Consider the following 19,045-nt stretch of genomic DNA (forward strand, 5'->3'; position numbering starts at 1 on the left):
ATTTAGTCAGAAAATAAAGCTATAGCCCAACCACAAAGGGGTGAAGATAACAAATGACAATAAATATGCCGAGATATGCCGAGACATTATTACACAGAATAGATATATTCTGAAGACAAACCAATCATCTCATTTCAGTTTTTCCATTTTACCATGACAATTATCAAATTAGTCTGATAGTACCATTTAGTTTTTTGTTTGTGTTGCATTGGACTATTTAATGAACCTAACGCACCTGTTTTCGGGATGTGGGAGGAAGTACCCAGAGAAAACCCATGAGAGCATGCGGAGAACATGACAACAAAACTCCACATATTTCTGACCCGAGAGTCAAACCCAGGACCAAACGGGGAGCTAGAGCCACTCCCAGCTGTCTTTGTGGAAAACTTCAATGGTGTATTGTTCACCATAAAAATGATGCAGGACAATTTAAAAACACGTCTTTATTTTCTAAAGAACACATCAAATATCAAAATCTGTGGCTCTTAACCTGGGGTTCAGTGAGTCAGTCTCATGGATTCGGTGGAGGTCAAGAGTCACACACACTTTGTCTGTGTGTGTCTATTCTGTTCACCCCACTTGGATCATTTGTGACAATTCTTCAGAACAGCAACACTCGAAACTTTTGAGATCATATCTCATCATATCATATATCATATCTTTGTGAGCACTCATTTTCAATATCCATTAAGTTGAGTTTTTGATTTTTGAGTAAAAGTCATGATCGGTAGGTCTTGTTGTTTGAACATAATGATTTTGTGCGCAACTGATGCATGGTTCTTTTTTGTACTGATATAATACTGTATGTGTTTGAATGATTATTTGTCTGAATTTGAAAAAAACTAAACATTTTATTTTTCCAATTACGAAGGTTTCGGTGGCTGCACATATGAAACTTGTGGGGTTCAGTACCTCAAACAAGGTTAAGAACTACTGATATGAATGATCTGCAGGCATGGGTCATGAAAGCTTCTTGTCCCAGACCAGAGACCAGTGGGAGGAACGTATGTCAGAATTACAAGAATGAAGGGGAAATTTGTGTTATGTATATAAAAAGTGTCTCTTAAATGCAAAAACTGAAAATAAACCCCAATTCCAATTAAGTTGGTATGTTGTGTAAAATGTAAATAAAAACAGAATACCATGATTTGTAAACCCTTTTTAACCAATATACAATTGAATATACTACAAAGACAAGATATTTCATTTTCAAACTGCTGCATGTTATTGTAGTTTTGCAAATATTCTCTCATTTTGAATTCCATGCGTCCGACAGGTAAGTGTCATTATTGGGTATAAAAGGAGCTTCCCTGAAAGGCTCAGTTGTTCACAAGCAAGGATGGGGATGGGACTTTGTCAACAACTGCGTGAGCAAATAGTCCAACAGTTTCAGAATACTTCTCAATGTGCATGGAATTTAGGGATTTTATCATCTATGGGCCATAATATCATCAAAGGATTAATTAGAATTTGGAAAAATCTCTGCACGTTGCTACATCTACAAATGCAAGTTAAAACTCTACCATGCAAAGCAAAACTCATATATCAACAATACCCAGAAAAGCTGCTGACTTGTCTGGGCCCAAGCTCATCTGAAGTGAACTGACGCAAAGTGGAAGTGTGCTGTGGTCTGACGAGTCCAAAATTCAAATAGATTTTAGAAATCATGGATGTCGTGTCCACTGGGCCAAAGAGGAAAAGGACTCTCCAGATTTTTAACAGCGCAGAGTTCAGAAGCCAAAATCTGTTATGGTATGGAGGTGTGGTAGTGCCCATGGCATGGGCCACTTGAACATCTGTGAAGGCACCATTAATGCTGAAAGGTACCTATATGTTTTACAGCAACATATGCTGCCATCCAAGCAACAGACTGTCGAGCAACTGAAGTACATCAAGCAAGCATGGGAAAGAATTCCACCTATAAAGCTTCAACAGTGAGTGTCCTCAGTTCCCAAACGATTATTCAGTGTAGTTAAAAGGAAAGGTGATGTAACACAGTTGGAAACATGCTCCTGTCCCAGATTTTTTTGAATGTGTTACAAGCATCAAATTCAAAATGAGTGAGTATTAAAAAAAAAAAGTTCATCAGTTTGAACATTAAATACAGTATCTTGTATTTGTAGTGTATTCATTTGAATATAAGTTGAAAAGGCTTAGCAAATTATTGTATTCTCTTTTTGTGTTTTACACAATGTCCCAACTTCCTTGGAATTGGGGTCTGCATGTAAGCAAGCATTTTAAAATAATTCAACACAAAACCACAGCAAAAAGCAACAGAAAAAGAGCAGTCAATGTCTTCAAAATATGTATGTTAGTTTTTTTTTTATTTTCTTAGTGTCTTTATACAGAGTATATCTTTACAGTTTCTGCTGACTATTTTTACATTCTCACCACATACTAACAAGTGATTTGAAGAAAACTTGGAAAAGAAAATCATGCACCTTTCAATACTGTTGTTGGACTGTAAAAAACGGGAATGTTAAAGGTATCAATAATGTTTCAGGACTTGTCAGAGGCCTTGATTCTGAGTCTTTTTAAGTTCCTGCTTTCTTTAGATCATGCCTACAGAAGCTTTACACTGTGGAGAAAGCAACACAACAACCATACAGGGCAGGCAAGCAGCTCAACATCAAGGCTGCCTATATTCGTGAATCAACAGAGAAAAGGCAGGCATTCTCCACCAATTTACAAATCCCAAATGAGTATAAAAATGATACCACACAATACCAATTAGGCCCCGTGTTTGTGTCAACAGGTGGTGTTTGTGACCAATAAACCGAACAGATCCTTGGAGAAGAAGTTCGTCCTCATTAATTTAGGGCCATATTTCACGTGAGCGTGATAAGTGTGCCCTGGTTGTGCCTTTCCCTCCTGGACAATGCTGAAGGGGAGGGGGTCGGGGAGGGTGGGGGGGGGGGGGGGGAGTGAAAGGCAAGGTCAGTTTGAGGGGAAGAAGGGGAGGCAATGACAGACCTTCCCTGTACTGCATGAATGGCAACCGATCCTGAGATAGCAGGAGTCTGATACAAAAACCACACCACAAAAGGCACTTTATAAAATGACAGTGCTTCTGTTCTAAGGAAATTCAAGTGGAGAGAGTAAGAGTCACAGGGCATCTTCTCAGAAACATTCTCTTCAGTGTGAGACTAAAGCAAGACATGGTATTCTTTTAAACAATAAACCAGAGCATAATTTCAGTAAGTGTGCCTCTCACTACCGCCTTGATTTGTCCCCAGGGGGTTCGGGGTCCAGCACGGTGAGAGAACAACGACGAAAAAAGAATATCACCCAACAAAATTGCCATTGAAAAGTATAAAGCCAGAATACAGTTGCAGTGGAATTCATTTTTTCCAGACTTCCAGTGAGCATTTTCAGCCCATGTAAGGGTCCACTCCTCACACGTCTACCGTAGAGACTGGGTCATGTCCCTGGCTTCTACCCGTGCTTTCTTGGACAGACATCCAAATGACCCACCTCTCCTGACTCCTGGCACGACCCCAATGAACCATCCCACCCTCGCGCAAGCCGTCCCCGCCCACCCCATCTCCTCCTTCCGTTCAGTCATCGTCCCCTCCCCCATAGAGGTCAGCCAGCTTCTTGAAGCGAGGGCCCCAGTCGTTGAGGTAGTCGTAGTCCTGGTCCCCCGAGCTGGTGGAGTTGAGTGAGCTGACTGATCCGGCAGTTGAACCGTTGCCTTCGTAGTCGAACACCAGCAGGGAATCATAGGGAGGAGCTGTGGGGTCATTGTCTGCTGCCCGAAGGCCCTGGAGACACAACAGTAAGAGATTATGATCAAATGTTTAACCTGACAATTGCCAGTAATTCCTGAATAAAACGGAGACAAAGTAGCTTGAGGTGAATTTTCATCCAGGTGTACCTCTCAAGATCATGCTTTTCATCCCATTAAGTGTTGTCTAACTTTTAAAAGCAAGCAATGTTGAGACACTTCAATGTTAGACTAATTGCATGCCACAGTGATCATTTCATTCAAATGTATTTGGAAAATATTCTCATTTTCTGTGTTTATACTACTATGAAACAGTTTGTCACAGTATTTGTTATACTTCTCCACTAATGTGTTTTGGATATCAAGGACACAATGTAGTCGTCAATGATCACAAAATAAATAAATAAATAAAATTCATTACTACTGTCAAGTCTTACATCATGAATGAAATCTCCTATATCTCCGGGGTGGGGGAGACTGGGTCTGACGGGATACTGCGACTCAGGGATAATAGGCCTCTCATCCACTCTGCGTACTCCTGCTGGCTTATTGATGATGTGGTCCAAAGTCTCTGGCTGCTGGAGCTGGCTCAGGTCATAGTCCTGGATAAAGACCATGGAGAGAAATGTGCAACACTTGCATAAAACTGCATAACAAAGTCTGTCCCATGCAGTAGGAAGAATCGTGATTAAAAAAAAAAAAAGTCATGATTAAAATATGATTTTGTACTTTCAGATTGAGGCATGGAAGTGGTTAGGACCAAATCATTTTATTCATTTATTATTATTTTTTTACAGGGCCCAAATCCCACCTCTTTTCTTGTGTTTGGGACACTACACACAATAATGGCATCGTTGTCAAATTCAGCTACAAGATGGGATTTCAAAAAGAGAATTGAACTTTTGCTCTATGGTAGTTCAGAGTGCTATTTTGGGGGTGGCAAATAAAGTCATTTGCTGATATTTTGTTTTTGCAGCTGAGAAATAACTGCATCTCCTCAATCATCGCAAAGGTGTTGAAAGAAGTTGTGTGTAGGTGTTAAGAAATGCTATAAAACAACCCATTGTGTTATTACTGATACAATCAAATTCAGATATAAGGGCATATCAGTGTTAAAGGTTATTAGTTATTCAAAGAAACACAATACTACACTATATCGGCAAAAGTAGCGGTGCATCTTGCCACTACATCCACACAAAATATGGCATTACGACTTTGCAGTCATTGTCTCCACTCGTCTGGAAAGACTTTCTACATGACTTTATAGTGTGTCTCGGAATTTTTGTCCATTCTCCAAGGAAAGCATTTGTGAGAAAAAAAAAGCATCATTATTGACCAGCACTGTATATTTTAGCTCAGAGAGCAAATCTATCTTGCTATGAGAAAATAATTTTCTGCTCTACACAAAGTAAACATGCAGTCTTGCTGACCTCAATTTGCCAAGGCTTGTTCAGTTGTCGTCTCCCCCTTTTATTCGTGAAGTTAATGGGAGTTTTGTGTTCATCATGTCAAAAATGCTTGTGCCTGATGACAGCCTTTTATGATTTTGGCTGGTGGTGAATGCATTCACGACATACCTGATCCTCCTCTCCTCCGCCTTCCTCATCATATTTGAGGATATTGTCTCTGACATCGTCTTCAGGGTCGATCAGCAGTGGCTTTGCCTGCTTCTCCTTCTCTCTGCGCTTCATCCACACCACAAACAGGAGAACCATGCCTGCAAGGAACAGGCATCAAAATATCCATGGGCCAGAGGGACACACAAACACCAATTTTCTGAACTGTTAGAAATTTAAAAATAGCATGCATGATCAAAACTAAAGAGCGTGATGTTCCTTAAAAATAACAAAAAACAGCCACCAACCATTTTGGTAGGCTATATAATGTGCTTTGTTTTTTTCAATTTGAATTCAAAAAGTTAGTTAACCACATGCTATTAATCGTACAGTGCACAACTGAAATCAAAATGTCGTTATTTTGCAGACAGCAATGATGAAAAGAATTGCTGGGACTTTTTTTTCCCTGCTCACATCAAACACTGACATGACCATGTGTTGCCGGGAAGTGTTCTTCGGGCTTTTAGGCCAGTGCAAAGGTGGCGTAAAGAAATGTTTCATAGTTGTGTGTTGAATTTTAAGATAAATTAGAATTTGAGCAAGGATGTAACATATAAAAAATGTGAAGCGCTGTGAGTACGTTACAGATGCACTATAGAAGGAAGAAAGAAAACAGTGCTGGTGGTGCATTGTCCCGTCCCTCATGCAATAACTTGTTCTTACTGAGTAGTGCAATTATACAGATGAGTATGGCGATGATGGCCCCTGTGCCGAGGCCGACGGCCGCTACAGCCCCCGTGGCACTGCAGTCCCCATTGTCATCACAAGGACACACTTTGATTCGGATCAAGGAGCGGTTAGACTGTTGCGGGTTCCCAGAATCAGACACAGTAATGGGAATCTCGTACACGCCAGCTTCCAAGTAAGGAATCTTTAACCTCAGCTGAGCATGGTCACCTGGAGAGAGAGTATGTGAGGAAATGGAGTGAATGTGAAGGTGGAAGAAAAACAACAAACACGCGAAAAATGATACATTATAAATAATACACACTTGGGGCCATGTTTTCATGACTCGCCTAGACCCAGCACGGTGGGCAGTGCAACTGTGTGCCAGGGGCAGGGTAGACCAGTGTTGGTAATTTTGTAGATCAACGCAAGCTGGCGGATCCGAGTGGGACGGCTGCGCCAGTATGGGTGTTAACAGCCAACTTCATTCACCGCTAATCAAAGAGGCTCCCCTCATTCCCTTTAAATGTGGTGCAAAGACAGTCTCGAAGGAGACATCTCTGTGCGGAAGAGGACGATGCGGAATCCCAGTGATCCGTGCGTGAGTGCCGCATTATCACTGCTCTTGGCTGGTGTGGCAACAGACAACATGAGCGGGTACCCTTATTAAATACAGAATGAGCTGGTGATAACCGCTGGTGACTTTATGACTTTAAATATGTCTGCGGACCTCAGTATCTGCCTGTGGCCTGATCAAAGTCACCAACCTCGTGTTAGACCAGCGCTCTACCTTGTACAAGCATTTAGACGCGGTCTAAGCAGTCGTGTTAAGACTGACTTTCTGCCACCAAATTGTCACTCCGCCAGTCATATCTCCAAGGACACACCCTCGCTTGGCGCAGACTAGTCTGCCAAATTGGCAAACAGGTCCAGTGAGCCTTGAGCTTGCACGAAAATCAGAATCTGCCAGACATTGCGCCCCGCTGCTGATGTGCTGTCTATGAAAATGTGTCTTGGGGTGTGTTAAGTGTTATCGCCAATCCTTATTTAGTCATCACCGAAATTTGGCCCAGCCACGGACTCAGTGATTGTGGCTTTAAACAGAACCATTGTCAACAAGGAAGGAACCTGAAGCACACGCTGTTGCTGAATACAAATATAGGAGGACCTGGTTGTGTTGAGCGTTTGCATAACAGGTCTCACAAGTCATCTTATTAATAAAAATGACAAGTCGAAGACTGTGCAACCACAATGTTTCTACCAAATAACAGAATAAGCTAACTGTTAGCCTAGGTTCTTTTATTTCTTGTTCTACTACTACCAATTGTTCTTTATATTTTTCAGCAGTCTGGATGCTGTGTGGCACCATACTGCCACTCACCAGTAAGTCTTGGTACTACTACAGACATCCGGTTACGGGGAGGAGACTCGCATTTGTCAGTGATATCATAATGTGTGTGGTGCACTGTGTTGGTAATTTTGAGTACACCACATTCAATAAGAACAGTAAGCGCACACCTGCCCATTTTTCTCCTCATCATGTGTAGTGTATGAATACCTTTAAGACCTAACTGCAATACACAACATTACTTTCAGCATGTCTTAGTCAGTCACATGGAGACATGAGTCCCAGTGGGAGAAGAATTCAAGTATGTGATCTGATTTGTCCTCAAGGCAACTGTTGTGATACATCCATCTGGGTGGATTAGTTGACAGATGGGTGACTCTGGCGACAAGGAGATGTGAATAGATCTCATTTGTCACAAATGATAGATCATATGTCACCACTGGATGCAACCTGTATCTCTCACTGTGAGACATTTTGCCAAAGTCTTACTTGGGGAGCTCAAATCAATCCTATGCCATGCGATGGCACAATTTACTTCATCGACTGAGACGTTTTGCATCCCATTGGTTACATTTATGAATGCATTCAGCTAGCAATGCTGAGTTGGTTATAATAATTGGCTAGCAAGTACAATCAATGCATTAGGAATCCGTAATATTATCAAGACAATGTATAGAATAATAATACCGCTGAGTCTGGAAATGGTCCAATTGTGGCGCAAACTAGGAGGAAAGGAAGGTAGCTCAAAACCAAACGGTCCCACATTGGGGTCAGAGTCAGCGTCTGAAGCCGTGATATTAATCCTAGAGTTGGGGCGTGCCCGTTGACACACTTGGGCCTCCTTGGGTATCAGCACTGGGGGGTTGTCGTTCACATCGATCAAGTAGATCTGGAGAGTTCCTGTACCGCTGGCTTGAGGTGAACCTGGAGAGTGGAGAGAAGAAAGAGGAGAGCAACTTGATCAAATGAGGCAGGAGGATAAACACTCAAGCAGGTGGTGAGATAGTTATGTGGACACAAGGGCGAGGCAATAGAGGTGAGGTTTAAATGCATGCAGATGGCACAAAAAAAAACAAGAAAGAGTTTGAGGCAGTCTGGCAATGGTACTGTTATCTATACTCAGCATTGCAGGCAGACACACAAACTACCACTTGGAACACAAGCTCTGAGAAGAGCAGCAGAAGGATTAGGATGGATGGATGGAATACCTATGCTAAGTATTTTGAGGTATTTGGATGAATGTAAAAATGTGCCATTTAAGAATTCAATTGTCGGACTACAAAAGCTTTGCAGAAGGACTCTGCCAAACTAGTCAAACTAGTTAGCTGGTGGGTTTGCCTTTCAGATGTTAATATTGCTGAGTATTGTAGCTTGCTCTCCTCTCCATCATTAACACATTCCACTGTATTCACCTAAAACTTAACTTGAGACATTTTGAAGGGAAACTTTCAGTGAATATTTTTTGTAACGATGAAAAAAAATCATTTTTTAGAAGTATAGATTAATTGAAGGGTGGCACGCCTCTCGTCCAGAGTCAGCCGGGATAGGCTCCAGCACGCCTGCAATACTAGTGAGGTTTTGCGGTACAGAAAATGGATGGATGGATGGATGGATAGATTGATAAAGAAGAAGGTGCAATCAAGCCAAACCCATTCCAGAAAATTTACACATTTCAGTATTTCAATCTGCATATTGACAGACATACTCTTGGATACTCCCGAAAATCTTCCCTATTGTGCAGTGCCATGATTGATTGTTGAACAAACTGAACTGAGAAACATTTTCTTGCCAGTTCATGCTGCTCAGTGTTCTAGAATACACACATTTGCGCATGTTCTAAGGAACCAATTTGATTAGGATACCTTTTATTTAATCATGTGTGGGTTGACACTGTTTCGGAAAAATGATATTTAGTACTTTAAAAGTGACAACTAGTAAAAAAGATATTGTCCTCCGTAGGCCGTGACATTCAAACAGCAAGACATGGACGAGAAAACTACGTGCTGCTCTGTTGAACAAACAGACTGCAGTGGTGTATATTGTTGCCTTGAGCCCCCCGCGACCCCCCCACCACACACATTTCCAGGAAGCTGAACTAAATTACTGATGCGGTGCAAGAATAGACAGTTTCCACCAGCAGCTCCTCAGAGTTACTTTAACACTCTTTTTTTCCTCTCTCACAGACAGTAACTTGGTGAATCAACTATGTACATGCCAAAAGACCTCGGCCCCATTGAATATCTTGTTTTGATTGGATGGACATTTGGTTGCTTCCTTTTTTGCACGTCACTTCAGTAGAATAAGTAAAAACAATTTCAGTCAAAGTGTCTTATGTAGTCTTGTTGACACAATGCACCACAATCAATAGACAGATGACACTTAGTATGAGCTGGTGTGCTTCATTTCTTGGTGCAATAACAACACTTGCATCATACACAGAGAGCTAGCTGCTCTATTGTAGCTGTTAAGCTCGTTGTACACTGTTGCGGTGCTGTTGTCACTGACATTCATTTGATAATTATTTGCTCGTCACAGGTTTAACAAGACTCACTCCTTGACATGCCACCGCCTGGTTGGCTATAGAACGTAGCATCGTTCGTGGTATACCTTGGCAAAAACCTAATGACTTAAAAAACACATTGAAAACACTTTCCAACTACAGTAGTATACTGTACAGTATGTGGCTTCAATAATGCGACTAAAACGCTGACCTCCTTTGGGAAAATGTAATCATGAAAGAAAGAAATCCCGTTTGCGTGTTGTGCCCTAACGGGGTTAATATCGAGTATAGTGTTTCAAACACAGGCATTGTCAACAGTTATGGTCTTCATCAGAGGGCCGTTATCACTGTGAAACCCATATACAGTACTGTTATAACTTCATCATATTATTACAAATACACAACTGCACCTGCATGTGATATTTTTTAAAGTATATTAACAACAAATTGAATCATAAGGCATGAAAAATAATGGCAAGCTAATAGTGTACAACTATGAAAACAAATGCTTGTAAAATTGCTTAGAGTGAAGAAAAATTCCAATTCCAATTCAGTGTAGCTTTTTTTGCCAAAATGATGAGAACAAATCCGAATTGCAAGAAACATGTTGGAGAATCATAATATTTAATTTAGTGGGCCACATAAAATGATGCTGGGGATTTGGCTGTGGTCTACAGCAAAAGTATCAATAATGGGCTGCTCCATAAAAGGGACATCATTGGAAAACACATTTGTGGTTATACTAATCAAACACTGTCATCCTCACTTACCAGACTTACCATTGTCGAAGGCCAGAAATGTGGCCTCATATATGTTGTTTTTGACGTACATGGATTCTCGGTCAAGTAGGGCCATTGTAGTGATCTGACCATTGGTCCTGTTGATCCTCAGCCAGTTAGCGGGATCTGATAGCTTCGAGTACCTTTGCACACATATGTCCGGAAGAGAGACAATTTCATCATTAAATCCAACAGGAGGTTTCCAACACAATATTTACATTCCCCTCCCAAACTATGAAGCTATCTTCTAAGTTGTGGACCACATCATGATATAATTCTCATGAGCTGTGCCCCCGCAGTCCTTATGTTGGAGCTTGGGTGGCGCTTTGCGCCCCTCTCGTCCTCTCTCCCTCCCTCTCTCTCTTCCCAGTAATCAGCACCACCTCGGCCGCGCACCTGTCTTCAATCAGCCTACATCATCACCTGCGTAAGAGCCTGACAGATCCTGGAAACTCTAGCCAGAGTATTAATGTTCTCCCGTCGTACACCGGCTCTCATGTAAGCTACGCCAGTCCTCCCTATCCTTCTGACCTCTGTGTTTCTCCTTGTCCTCAGTGCTCCTTCCGTGTTCCCCGACGTGTTGACCTCTTCCACAACGCCGCCAAGCCATCCACCTGTTCACGCCACCGCCTGCCGCATGTTCCCTGTCTCGACAACCCGACAGTACGCCTCAAGGATCCATCTCCATATCCTCTTCAATAAACCTTTCACCACAAACCTCTCAGCCTCCGCTTGCTTCTGGGTCCAGTTAAATCGTATCATGATAGTAAATACCAGTACGTAAGTACTCACTAACATAGATTCAGACAGATTTGTGAGCAATATTCAAGAGATATAGGACTTTTGTGTACAGACAAAAAGTCTTAGATCTTTGAGTTCAACTTATTAAAAATGGGAGTAAAAACAAGAGTGTTGCATTGATATTTTTGCTCAGTGTATATGAAGAAATGGCCACAAACATATGCACTCAGTCGCATTTGCACGGGTTTGTTGGTGCAAGAGGTCATCTGACTGACATTAAGAAAAATCAATCGCCCCCAGTGGCACTCGCTACAGAGTGGAATGAAGCCGCTGGGCCTTGGAGGGCATGTGGGAGTATCTGGTGTACAGGGTCGATACTTGGGTGGCACAATGCCTGCTGCGTGTCAGCCAAATTAAGACGGATGGAGAACAGAATCAGTTATGAGGATGAGGGGGACCCAAGCAGGCGAGACAGACATTTTAGCACTCATTATATGATGACCTCTTCACACCACAACGGACAACTGGTAGGTAACACTGTCCTAAATTTTGGGCATGGAGAGCCAGTTGAGAATGTCAGTGTGTAATGTTGAAGAAGGATGAACTTTGGTGAAAGCACTCCCCGTGGACAAAACACCAGCAACAAACTGTGAAGAAACTCATTTCAATGCATTAAGAAGGAAAATTAAGTCTGGTTTTAACCTTCAAATTACTTTGGAATTAGTGATTTTGGGAGAAATAAACAGAGGGAGCAAGGCAAGCAAAACAAAAGAAGTGAATATTGGAATATAAGGTCAACTCAAATTAATGCTGTGTCTATTGGATATGTGAATAAGTGTGCAAACCTGGCATTTTCTTCTTCTTCTTTTCCTTTCGGCTTGCCCCGTTAGGGGTCGCCACAGCGTGTCATCCTTTTCCATGTAAGCCTATCTCTTGCATCCTCTAACACCAACTGCCCTCATGTCTTCCCTCACTACATCTGTCAACCTTCTCTTTGGTCTTCTTTGGTGTACTTCTCCAACTACCGGAGACAAACTCCTTGTGTTTTTTTGGACATACTTGGCAAATAAAGATGATTCTGATTCTGATTCTCTAGCTCTCTTGCCTGGCAGCTCCATCCTCATCATCCTTCTACAAATGTACTCACCCTGTCTCCTCTGGATGTGTCCAAACCATCCATGTCTGCTCTCTCTAACTTTGTCTCCAAAACATCGAACCTTGGCTGTCCCTCTGATGAGCTCATTTCTAATTTTATCTAACCTGGTCACTCCGAAAGCGAACCTCAACATCTTCATTTCCGCCACCATCAGCTCTGCTTCCTGTTCTCTCTTCAGTGCCACTGTCTCTAATCCGTACATCATGGATGGCCTCACCACTGTTTTATAAACTTTGCCCTTCATCCAAGCAGAGACTCTTCTGTCACATAACACACCTGCCACCTTCCTCCACCCGTTCCAACCTGCTTGGACCTGTTTATTCACTTCCTGACCACACTCACCATTGCTCTGGACGGTTGATCCCAAGTATTTAAAGTCCTCCACCCTTGCTATCTCTTCTCCCTGTAGCCTCACTCTTCCCCCATCACCCCTCTCATTCATGCACGTATATTGTCTTACTTCGGCTAATCTTCATTCCTCTTCTTTCCAGTGCATGCCTCCATCTTTCTAACTGTTCCTCCACCTGCTCCCTTCTTTCACTGAAGATCACAATGTCATCTGCAAACATCATGGTGCACGGGGATTCCAGTCTAACCTCATCTGTCAGCCTATCCATCACCACTGCAAAAAGGAAGGGGCTCAGGGCTGATCCCTGATGCAGTCCCACCTCCACCTTAAATTCGTCTGTCACACCTACAGCACACCTCACCGCTGTTCTGCTGCCCTCTACTTCTCTGCCACTCCAGACTTCCGCCTGCAGTACCACAGTTCCTCTCTGGGTACTCTGTCATAGGCTTTCTCTAGATCTAGAAAGACACAATGTAGCTCCTTCTGACCTTCTCTGTACTTTTCCATCAACATCCTCAAGGCAAATAATGCATCTGTGGTACTCTTTCTAGGCATGAAACCATACTGTTGCTCGCAAATACTCACTTCTGTCCTGAGTCTAGCTTCCACTACTCTTTCCCATAACTTCATTGTGTGGCTCATCGACTTTATTCCTCTATTGTTCCCACAGCTCTGCATATCACCCTTGTTCTGAAAAATGGGCACCAGCACACTTTTCCTCCATTCTTCAGGCATCTTAGTATTGATTTTAACACAACTGCGCAACGATTTACTAATCCCCCAAGGCCCTAATACTGTATGATTTTTGTCAATTTTGCAGTTAAGATTTTTTTCTTATTTACTTAACATTTTTTAATTAACATCAATAACTTTAGGCAATGCCAGGGGTAATTTGTGGCTCACACAAAATTATGCATACATAGCGAATATAAGGAGGGATGTATGGATAAACCTATGAGCCGCAAATTACTTTCTAGAGGGGTCATATGAATTATGTAGTGTTCCCAGGCACAAGTTAATTCTAATCAAGAATTCAAGGTATTCTGCAAACCTAATGAAACCACTGAGACAAACAATATACTGTATCCATGTCTTACTCTGGGATTTATGGGACTTTAGTTGTACATGTACAAAAAAAATAATGGACTCTAATTAGTAGAACATTTAAGTTATCTTGGGTTTTTTGGAAAAGGTTTTGTGTGTGTAATGAATGTATTTCCTGAAAATAATAGAGCTAAACCCACATCCCTATCTTTTTGAAGCGATAGGAAACCATAACATTTTCATGGTAAAAAGTAATGTATGTTGAGTAGGGTTGGGCATCGGTTGAATTTGAGCGATTCCAGATTTCATCGTGCCTGTTCTTTGTTGGTTTACACCACTTCTTCATTGCTTTTCCCCACTTCTTCTTCGCGTCTGGAGGACTAGGCATCGAAACTGGGAACCGAAATTCTTTAATTTGAACGGTTCCGGGAGAACGGTTCTCAATTCTCGATGCCCAACCCTAATGTTGAGTAGTCAGTGCAGCTTGTCCACCATGTGTGTGGAATGTGTTATAAAGTAATTGGAATAGTATGAACATGTGCACAGAGCTTGTGCAAGTGCAATGTTATCATCCATCCATCCATCCATGTTCTTTACTGCTTGTACTTACAGTATTAGGGTCGTAGGTGAGTTCGAGTGTATTCCAGCTGACTTTGTGTGAAAGGCATGGTATATCCTGGACTGGTTGCCAGCCAATAGCAGAGCACATACAGACAAACAACCCTTCATACTCACATTGAACCCCCAACCTCGGAACTGTGAGGGGGATGTGCTAACCACTCGTTCATTGTGCCGCCCATGTTGTCATGCTGGTGGAAAACAGTCCAGTTTGGAACGGAATATAGTGTTTTTGTTTTTTTTTGTTTTTTTTAGCAATTTCCACGATAATACAATGCAATATGCTGCTTCCACTAAACCTAAATTTGCTCTAGATATGATTATTTATTGCTATGGATTTGAATGTGGGCCATGGTGGGTTTTGCATATTTCCCCCATGCTTGTGTGGGTTTCCTCCATTTTCTGCCTCATTCCACATTCTGAAAAATGCATGGTAATTGAAGACCTTAAATTGTCCATAGGTGTGAACGTCTGCTATTGACTGGAAACAGTCCAGGGTGTACCATGGTGTGTTATATAAACCACATTCTTTTGTATTATCACATTCTGGAGCGGACCGTCAAAGTGAGAAAAAAGTAATGACGCTGAAGTACCTGACAATCTGATGTACAAAGTGGTCCGGGTCCTGAGCAGAAAAGACCGTAAGGGTTGTCCCTGCCGGAACACCCTCCTCGAAGCGAATCATTTTGGGGTTAACGGGAAAGACAGGAGGCTCATTCACATCCTGAACTGAGATGGTGACTCCAGCTGTGGACTGAAGTGATGACTGAATGCCACTGGCCAAGTGGGCTTGGTTGGACACCACCACGGTCAACATGAAGGCCCGGTTCATCTCGAAATCCACTGCCTGGAAAGGAAGTAAAGGGTAAGACAAGTGGCGAAAAGGAAAACAAAATTAAAACGAAGGGAGTTAAATGACAGTGCCTGATGACAACAGCGTCATTGACAAAAGAATAATTGTACAAATTGTAAAGTTTAAATGCAGTTGACAGAATCTGTTAGTTCCAGAATCAGCCGCAGTTGTTTACTGGTGACGTGGCACAATGCAGGCAGAGACTTGGACTGACGTATTTCCGGGTCACAGATACACAGTAATACTAGAGCTTCCCGTGCCTACGTGGTGGCCCTTTGAATGTGGGGCATTGGCATGGTGGCCATGTCACGATGGTTATATCTATTGCCTATTGTGCATAGAGCACATAGAGAGGGCGGCATGGCTGTGGCGTTAACTCTGAGGAGTACTCTTTGGAGTCTATTTTTGGTATAGTCACAGTTTTTTTTTTTTTTTTGTCAAGCCGTTGTGGTAAATTTGGATAAAATGTGAAACTTTCAAACATTTTCAAGCGTTTTTAATATTTATTTAAAATAATTTTGTACTGTAATGGGCGTTTTTGGCCATAAAAAAAAAAACTTACCGTACAAAACAATAATTCTGTATTGTACAGTCATATGGGTGCATATGGCCTAAAAAAAGTGCTTTAATGTAACAGACAATCGGCTATATCGGACGAATGATTTTTCTGAATGTGAAGTTGCTCAATGAAGTGGTGGTGCACAAGAAAATTCTCTTTTGGCACGCTGTCCTCCGGCATTAACAACAAGCAAAAGAGGAGTGAATGGGACAGCGTGTGTGCGGCTGTCAATGCTGTGGGTTCACAACAGCGCACACACGCTGAACTAAAAAAGACGTGGTCAGACATTAAGGTGGATGTGAAGCGGAGGACAGCTGCCCACCTCCAAAGTGTGGGCAAAACAGGCGGAAGAACCGGCGCGGAGGTCCTCACCCTGTTTGAGGAGAGAATCGTTGCAATCATGGGTGACACTACTCTCACATGTGACTGACTCTAATTACCCCCAAGGTAAATACCATGTATTTTTATAACTCACAACAAATGTGTTCTTACAGTAACCTACACTCAGCCTTATGAGATAAAGCTTCATGCGTAAATGGTGTATGTATGGTATTAGTAATAAATCTTTTGAATTCAAATGGAAGCACATCAGCATATCAAAGAGGATTTCAAAAATGTTGACTCCTGTTTGATTACTCAATCAATTATTTTAATACACGAGAGAGGACACGCAGTTGCAGCCACGTGCTACATGTTCGGGGGATTTGTCCACCGTCCCTGGTGTCTCTAGTGTCACAGACGCAGAGGATTCCTCCAGCGTCCCTCACTGAAAAAAAAAAGAGTCCTTTGAATTTCCTTAATTTGAACATGTACATCGGTTGCACATGATTAAAATGTGTTAAAAGGACATACTTTACCCCTCTTCTCCTAAAAAAAAAAAGTAATTTGAACAGATTTTAATCATGCGCAACCGATGTGTACATGTTCAAATTAAATTCAAAGGATTATTTTTTTTCAGTGCTGGCACCACTGGTGTCACAGACGCGGAGGATTCATCTCCCATTCCTGGCATCTCCTGCGGCATCCCCGGCGTTTGCGACGCAATTACATTCCAACAACCGGCTGCTGCTGCCGGCCCGTCTGGCCGTGTCCTCACCCGTGCTGTGCTGGAGTCACGAGAGGAGACTGTGAGGGCAATAGGCAGCATAAATGATCTCCTTGAACAATTTATTGGCAAGTCAATTCCGAGTCCTTGCCACTTTTACATTGTTGAAATCAAATGTTGTCGGGCATTAATTGTTCATCGGTGCTAATTGTTCATGTCTCTCTGATGTGCAGATTAATTATAATAGTTTCCCAGCATCGACTGAAAGTGTCGCCAAAGCACCAACAGCTGCAGAAATGTGCGTAGGCCAACCATGAAGTTGGCATAAGGCACCGCACATTTCCACGGTCATTTCACCCTTGATACATCTGAACTTTGAAGTGAAAAAGAACGTACGCCACGTTTTTGTGCGTACGCACCTTTTGTACATGAGGCCCCAGGTCATTTGTAGACGAGGTGGGAAAAAAAAAAAAAAAAAAAAAAAAAAAAAAGCTAAAATGTTTATGCACATTGCAAAATCCTTAATTTAAAAATGAATAACAATGATTGTCATTTTTAGTTTTCATTATTTATAATTAACTACATTATAATGAATTAATAAACACCAAAACATATATAGTGTATGTATGCAAAATTGTTTATTTGACTAATATCTTTCATTTTATGAGATAAGTCACCTAAACAGCTATTTAATGGGATAATGAATTGAATAAATACATTCAAACTAACCACTAAATGCTCAGTGGGCTGAATTAAAAACAGACTTTGTCCATCACTGCTTTACCGTCATGACCTTTTGTGCTCTTTGTAATAACATCATACATTTTAACACCCACCTTTATTACAGTCAGCATGCCCTCATTAGTGATGGGGTTTGTGCGGATGGTGAAATGTCCAGAGGGGTCTCCGCTCATAATGCGGTACACTGCGTTCCAGTTGGGACTATGTGGCTGATCCCTGTCCACCACCGTCAGGTTGGCCACGACCACATTCACCTTGTTCTCTGGCACCTCTCCAGAAAACTGCATGGCAAGATGGAAGGCGCAAGAGTAGAAAGAATGACAAAGCCCCACATTCATCTTATATTACAACGATAACATTTGAAACACTTGCTTGTATTGTCAACAATATTTTATTTGATAGTAAGTAGTGTTTTGGCATTGTCTGCATTACATTTAGGAATAAAGTGACAGGCATGCACTACTCACAATGAAGTCCATGTGTTGTTGAGACACACAGCCCCTTTCTTTTTGTAATTTTGCCAATTAAACATTAACATTTTGTGTATTCGTTCAAGCCACCTGTTATACATTTTATACACGGCTTGTCCTCATCAGGGTCTTGGGTGATCTTGAGCCGACAGTATCTAAAATGACTGACACCCTAGCCAATCACAGGGCACATACTGTACAAAAAAACATTCACACTCACATTCGCACTTATGAGCGAGTTTAAAATCCTCCATTAATTAAACGTGCATGTTTTTGGAATTTGTGAGGAAGCTGTCGAACTCTGAGAAAACCCACTCGACCATGGAAAGAACGTGCAAGCTCCATACAGGAAGGTGTCAAACGAGGGTTGAACCTAAAATCTCAGAACTGAAAGGCAGACATTTTAACCACTCTGTTGCCATCTATCAAATCTGTGTCCTAGTGTGGCATTCAATAAGTACTGTATACTGCAATTAAGGCAACAGGAGAAAAACTCTTTCCCTCCATGTTAAACTGCAATGTGAAACAAGTCCCTTTTGGAGGAAACTTAGTGACATGCACATGCACATTAAAGGGCTCTCATTTTCAAATGATAATCCATTTTTTCTCTTGTGAAGAGGTAAACATGTTTATGCAGTGTATCTGCCAGCTGCTGTTCACTAATGGCTTCATCATTATAGGGTTGATGTAACGTCTGAGCTACCCAATTCCTCTTCTCATCTCTTCTTTGCTCTCAATTCCCAACTTCCTATCATCGCCATCTCCTCTTCTGCCATCCCCCGCAGTACGACCCGGTCGATAAGCGACGGGACTAAACATTAAGAATGCACCAT

At 41.9% G+C, this 19,045-nt stretch overlaps 1 protein-coding gene across 2 annotated transcripts in view; it reads right to left on the minus strand.

Moving 5' to 3' along the window:
- Positions 1–2,329: 2,329 nt before the first annotated feature.
- cdh4 (cadherin 4, type 1, R-cadherin (retinal)) overlaps positions 2,330–19,045 on the minus strand; it is a 221,371-nt gene continuing 204,655 nt past the window's right edge. The window contains exons 9-16 of one of the 2 annotated variants that reach the window (XM_061688683.1): positions 17,838–18,023; positions 15,138–15,391; positions 10,637–10,779; positions 8,045–8,281; positions 6,007–6,240; positions 5,305–5,444; positions 4,165–4,329; positions 2,330–3,764 (exon numbers count right to left, since the gene is read on the minus strand). In XM_061688683.1, the coding sequence (XP_061544667.1) occupies positions 3,558–3,764; positions 4,165–4,329; positions 5,305–5,444; positions 6,007–6,240; positions 8,045–8,281; positions 10,637–10,779; positions 15,138–15,391; positions 17,838–18,023 (1,566 nt within the window). In that variant the 3' untranslated portion in view covers positions 2,330–3,557. Of the gene's footprint in view, positions 3,765–4,164; positions 4,330–5,304; positions 5,445–6,006; positions 6,241–8,044; positions 8,282–10,627; positions 10,780–15,137; positions 15,392–17,837; positions 18,024–19,045 lie in introns of both variants that reach the window. The other variant, XM_061688681.1, reaches the window with a different exon arrangement.

The sequence above is a fragment of the Phycodurus eques genome, chromosome 10 (genome assembly GCF_024500275.1).
Source record: "Phycodurus eques isolate BA_2022a chromosome 10, UOR_Pequ_1.1, whole genome shotgun sequence".
Taxonomy (NCBI): domain Eukaryota; kingdom Metazoa; phylum Chordata; class Actinopteri; order Syngnathiformes; family Syngnathidae; genus Phycodurus; species Phycodurus eques.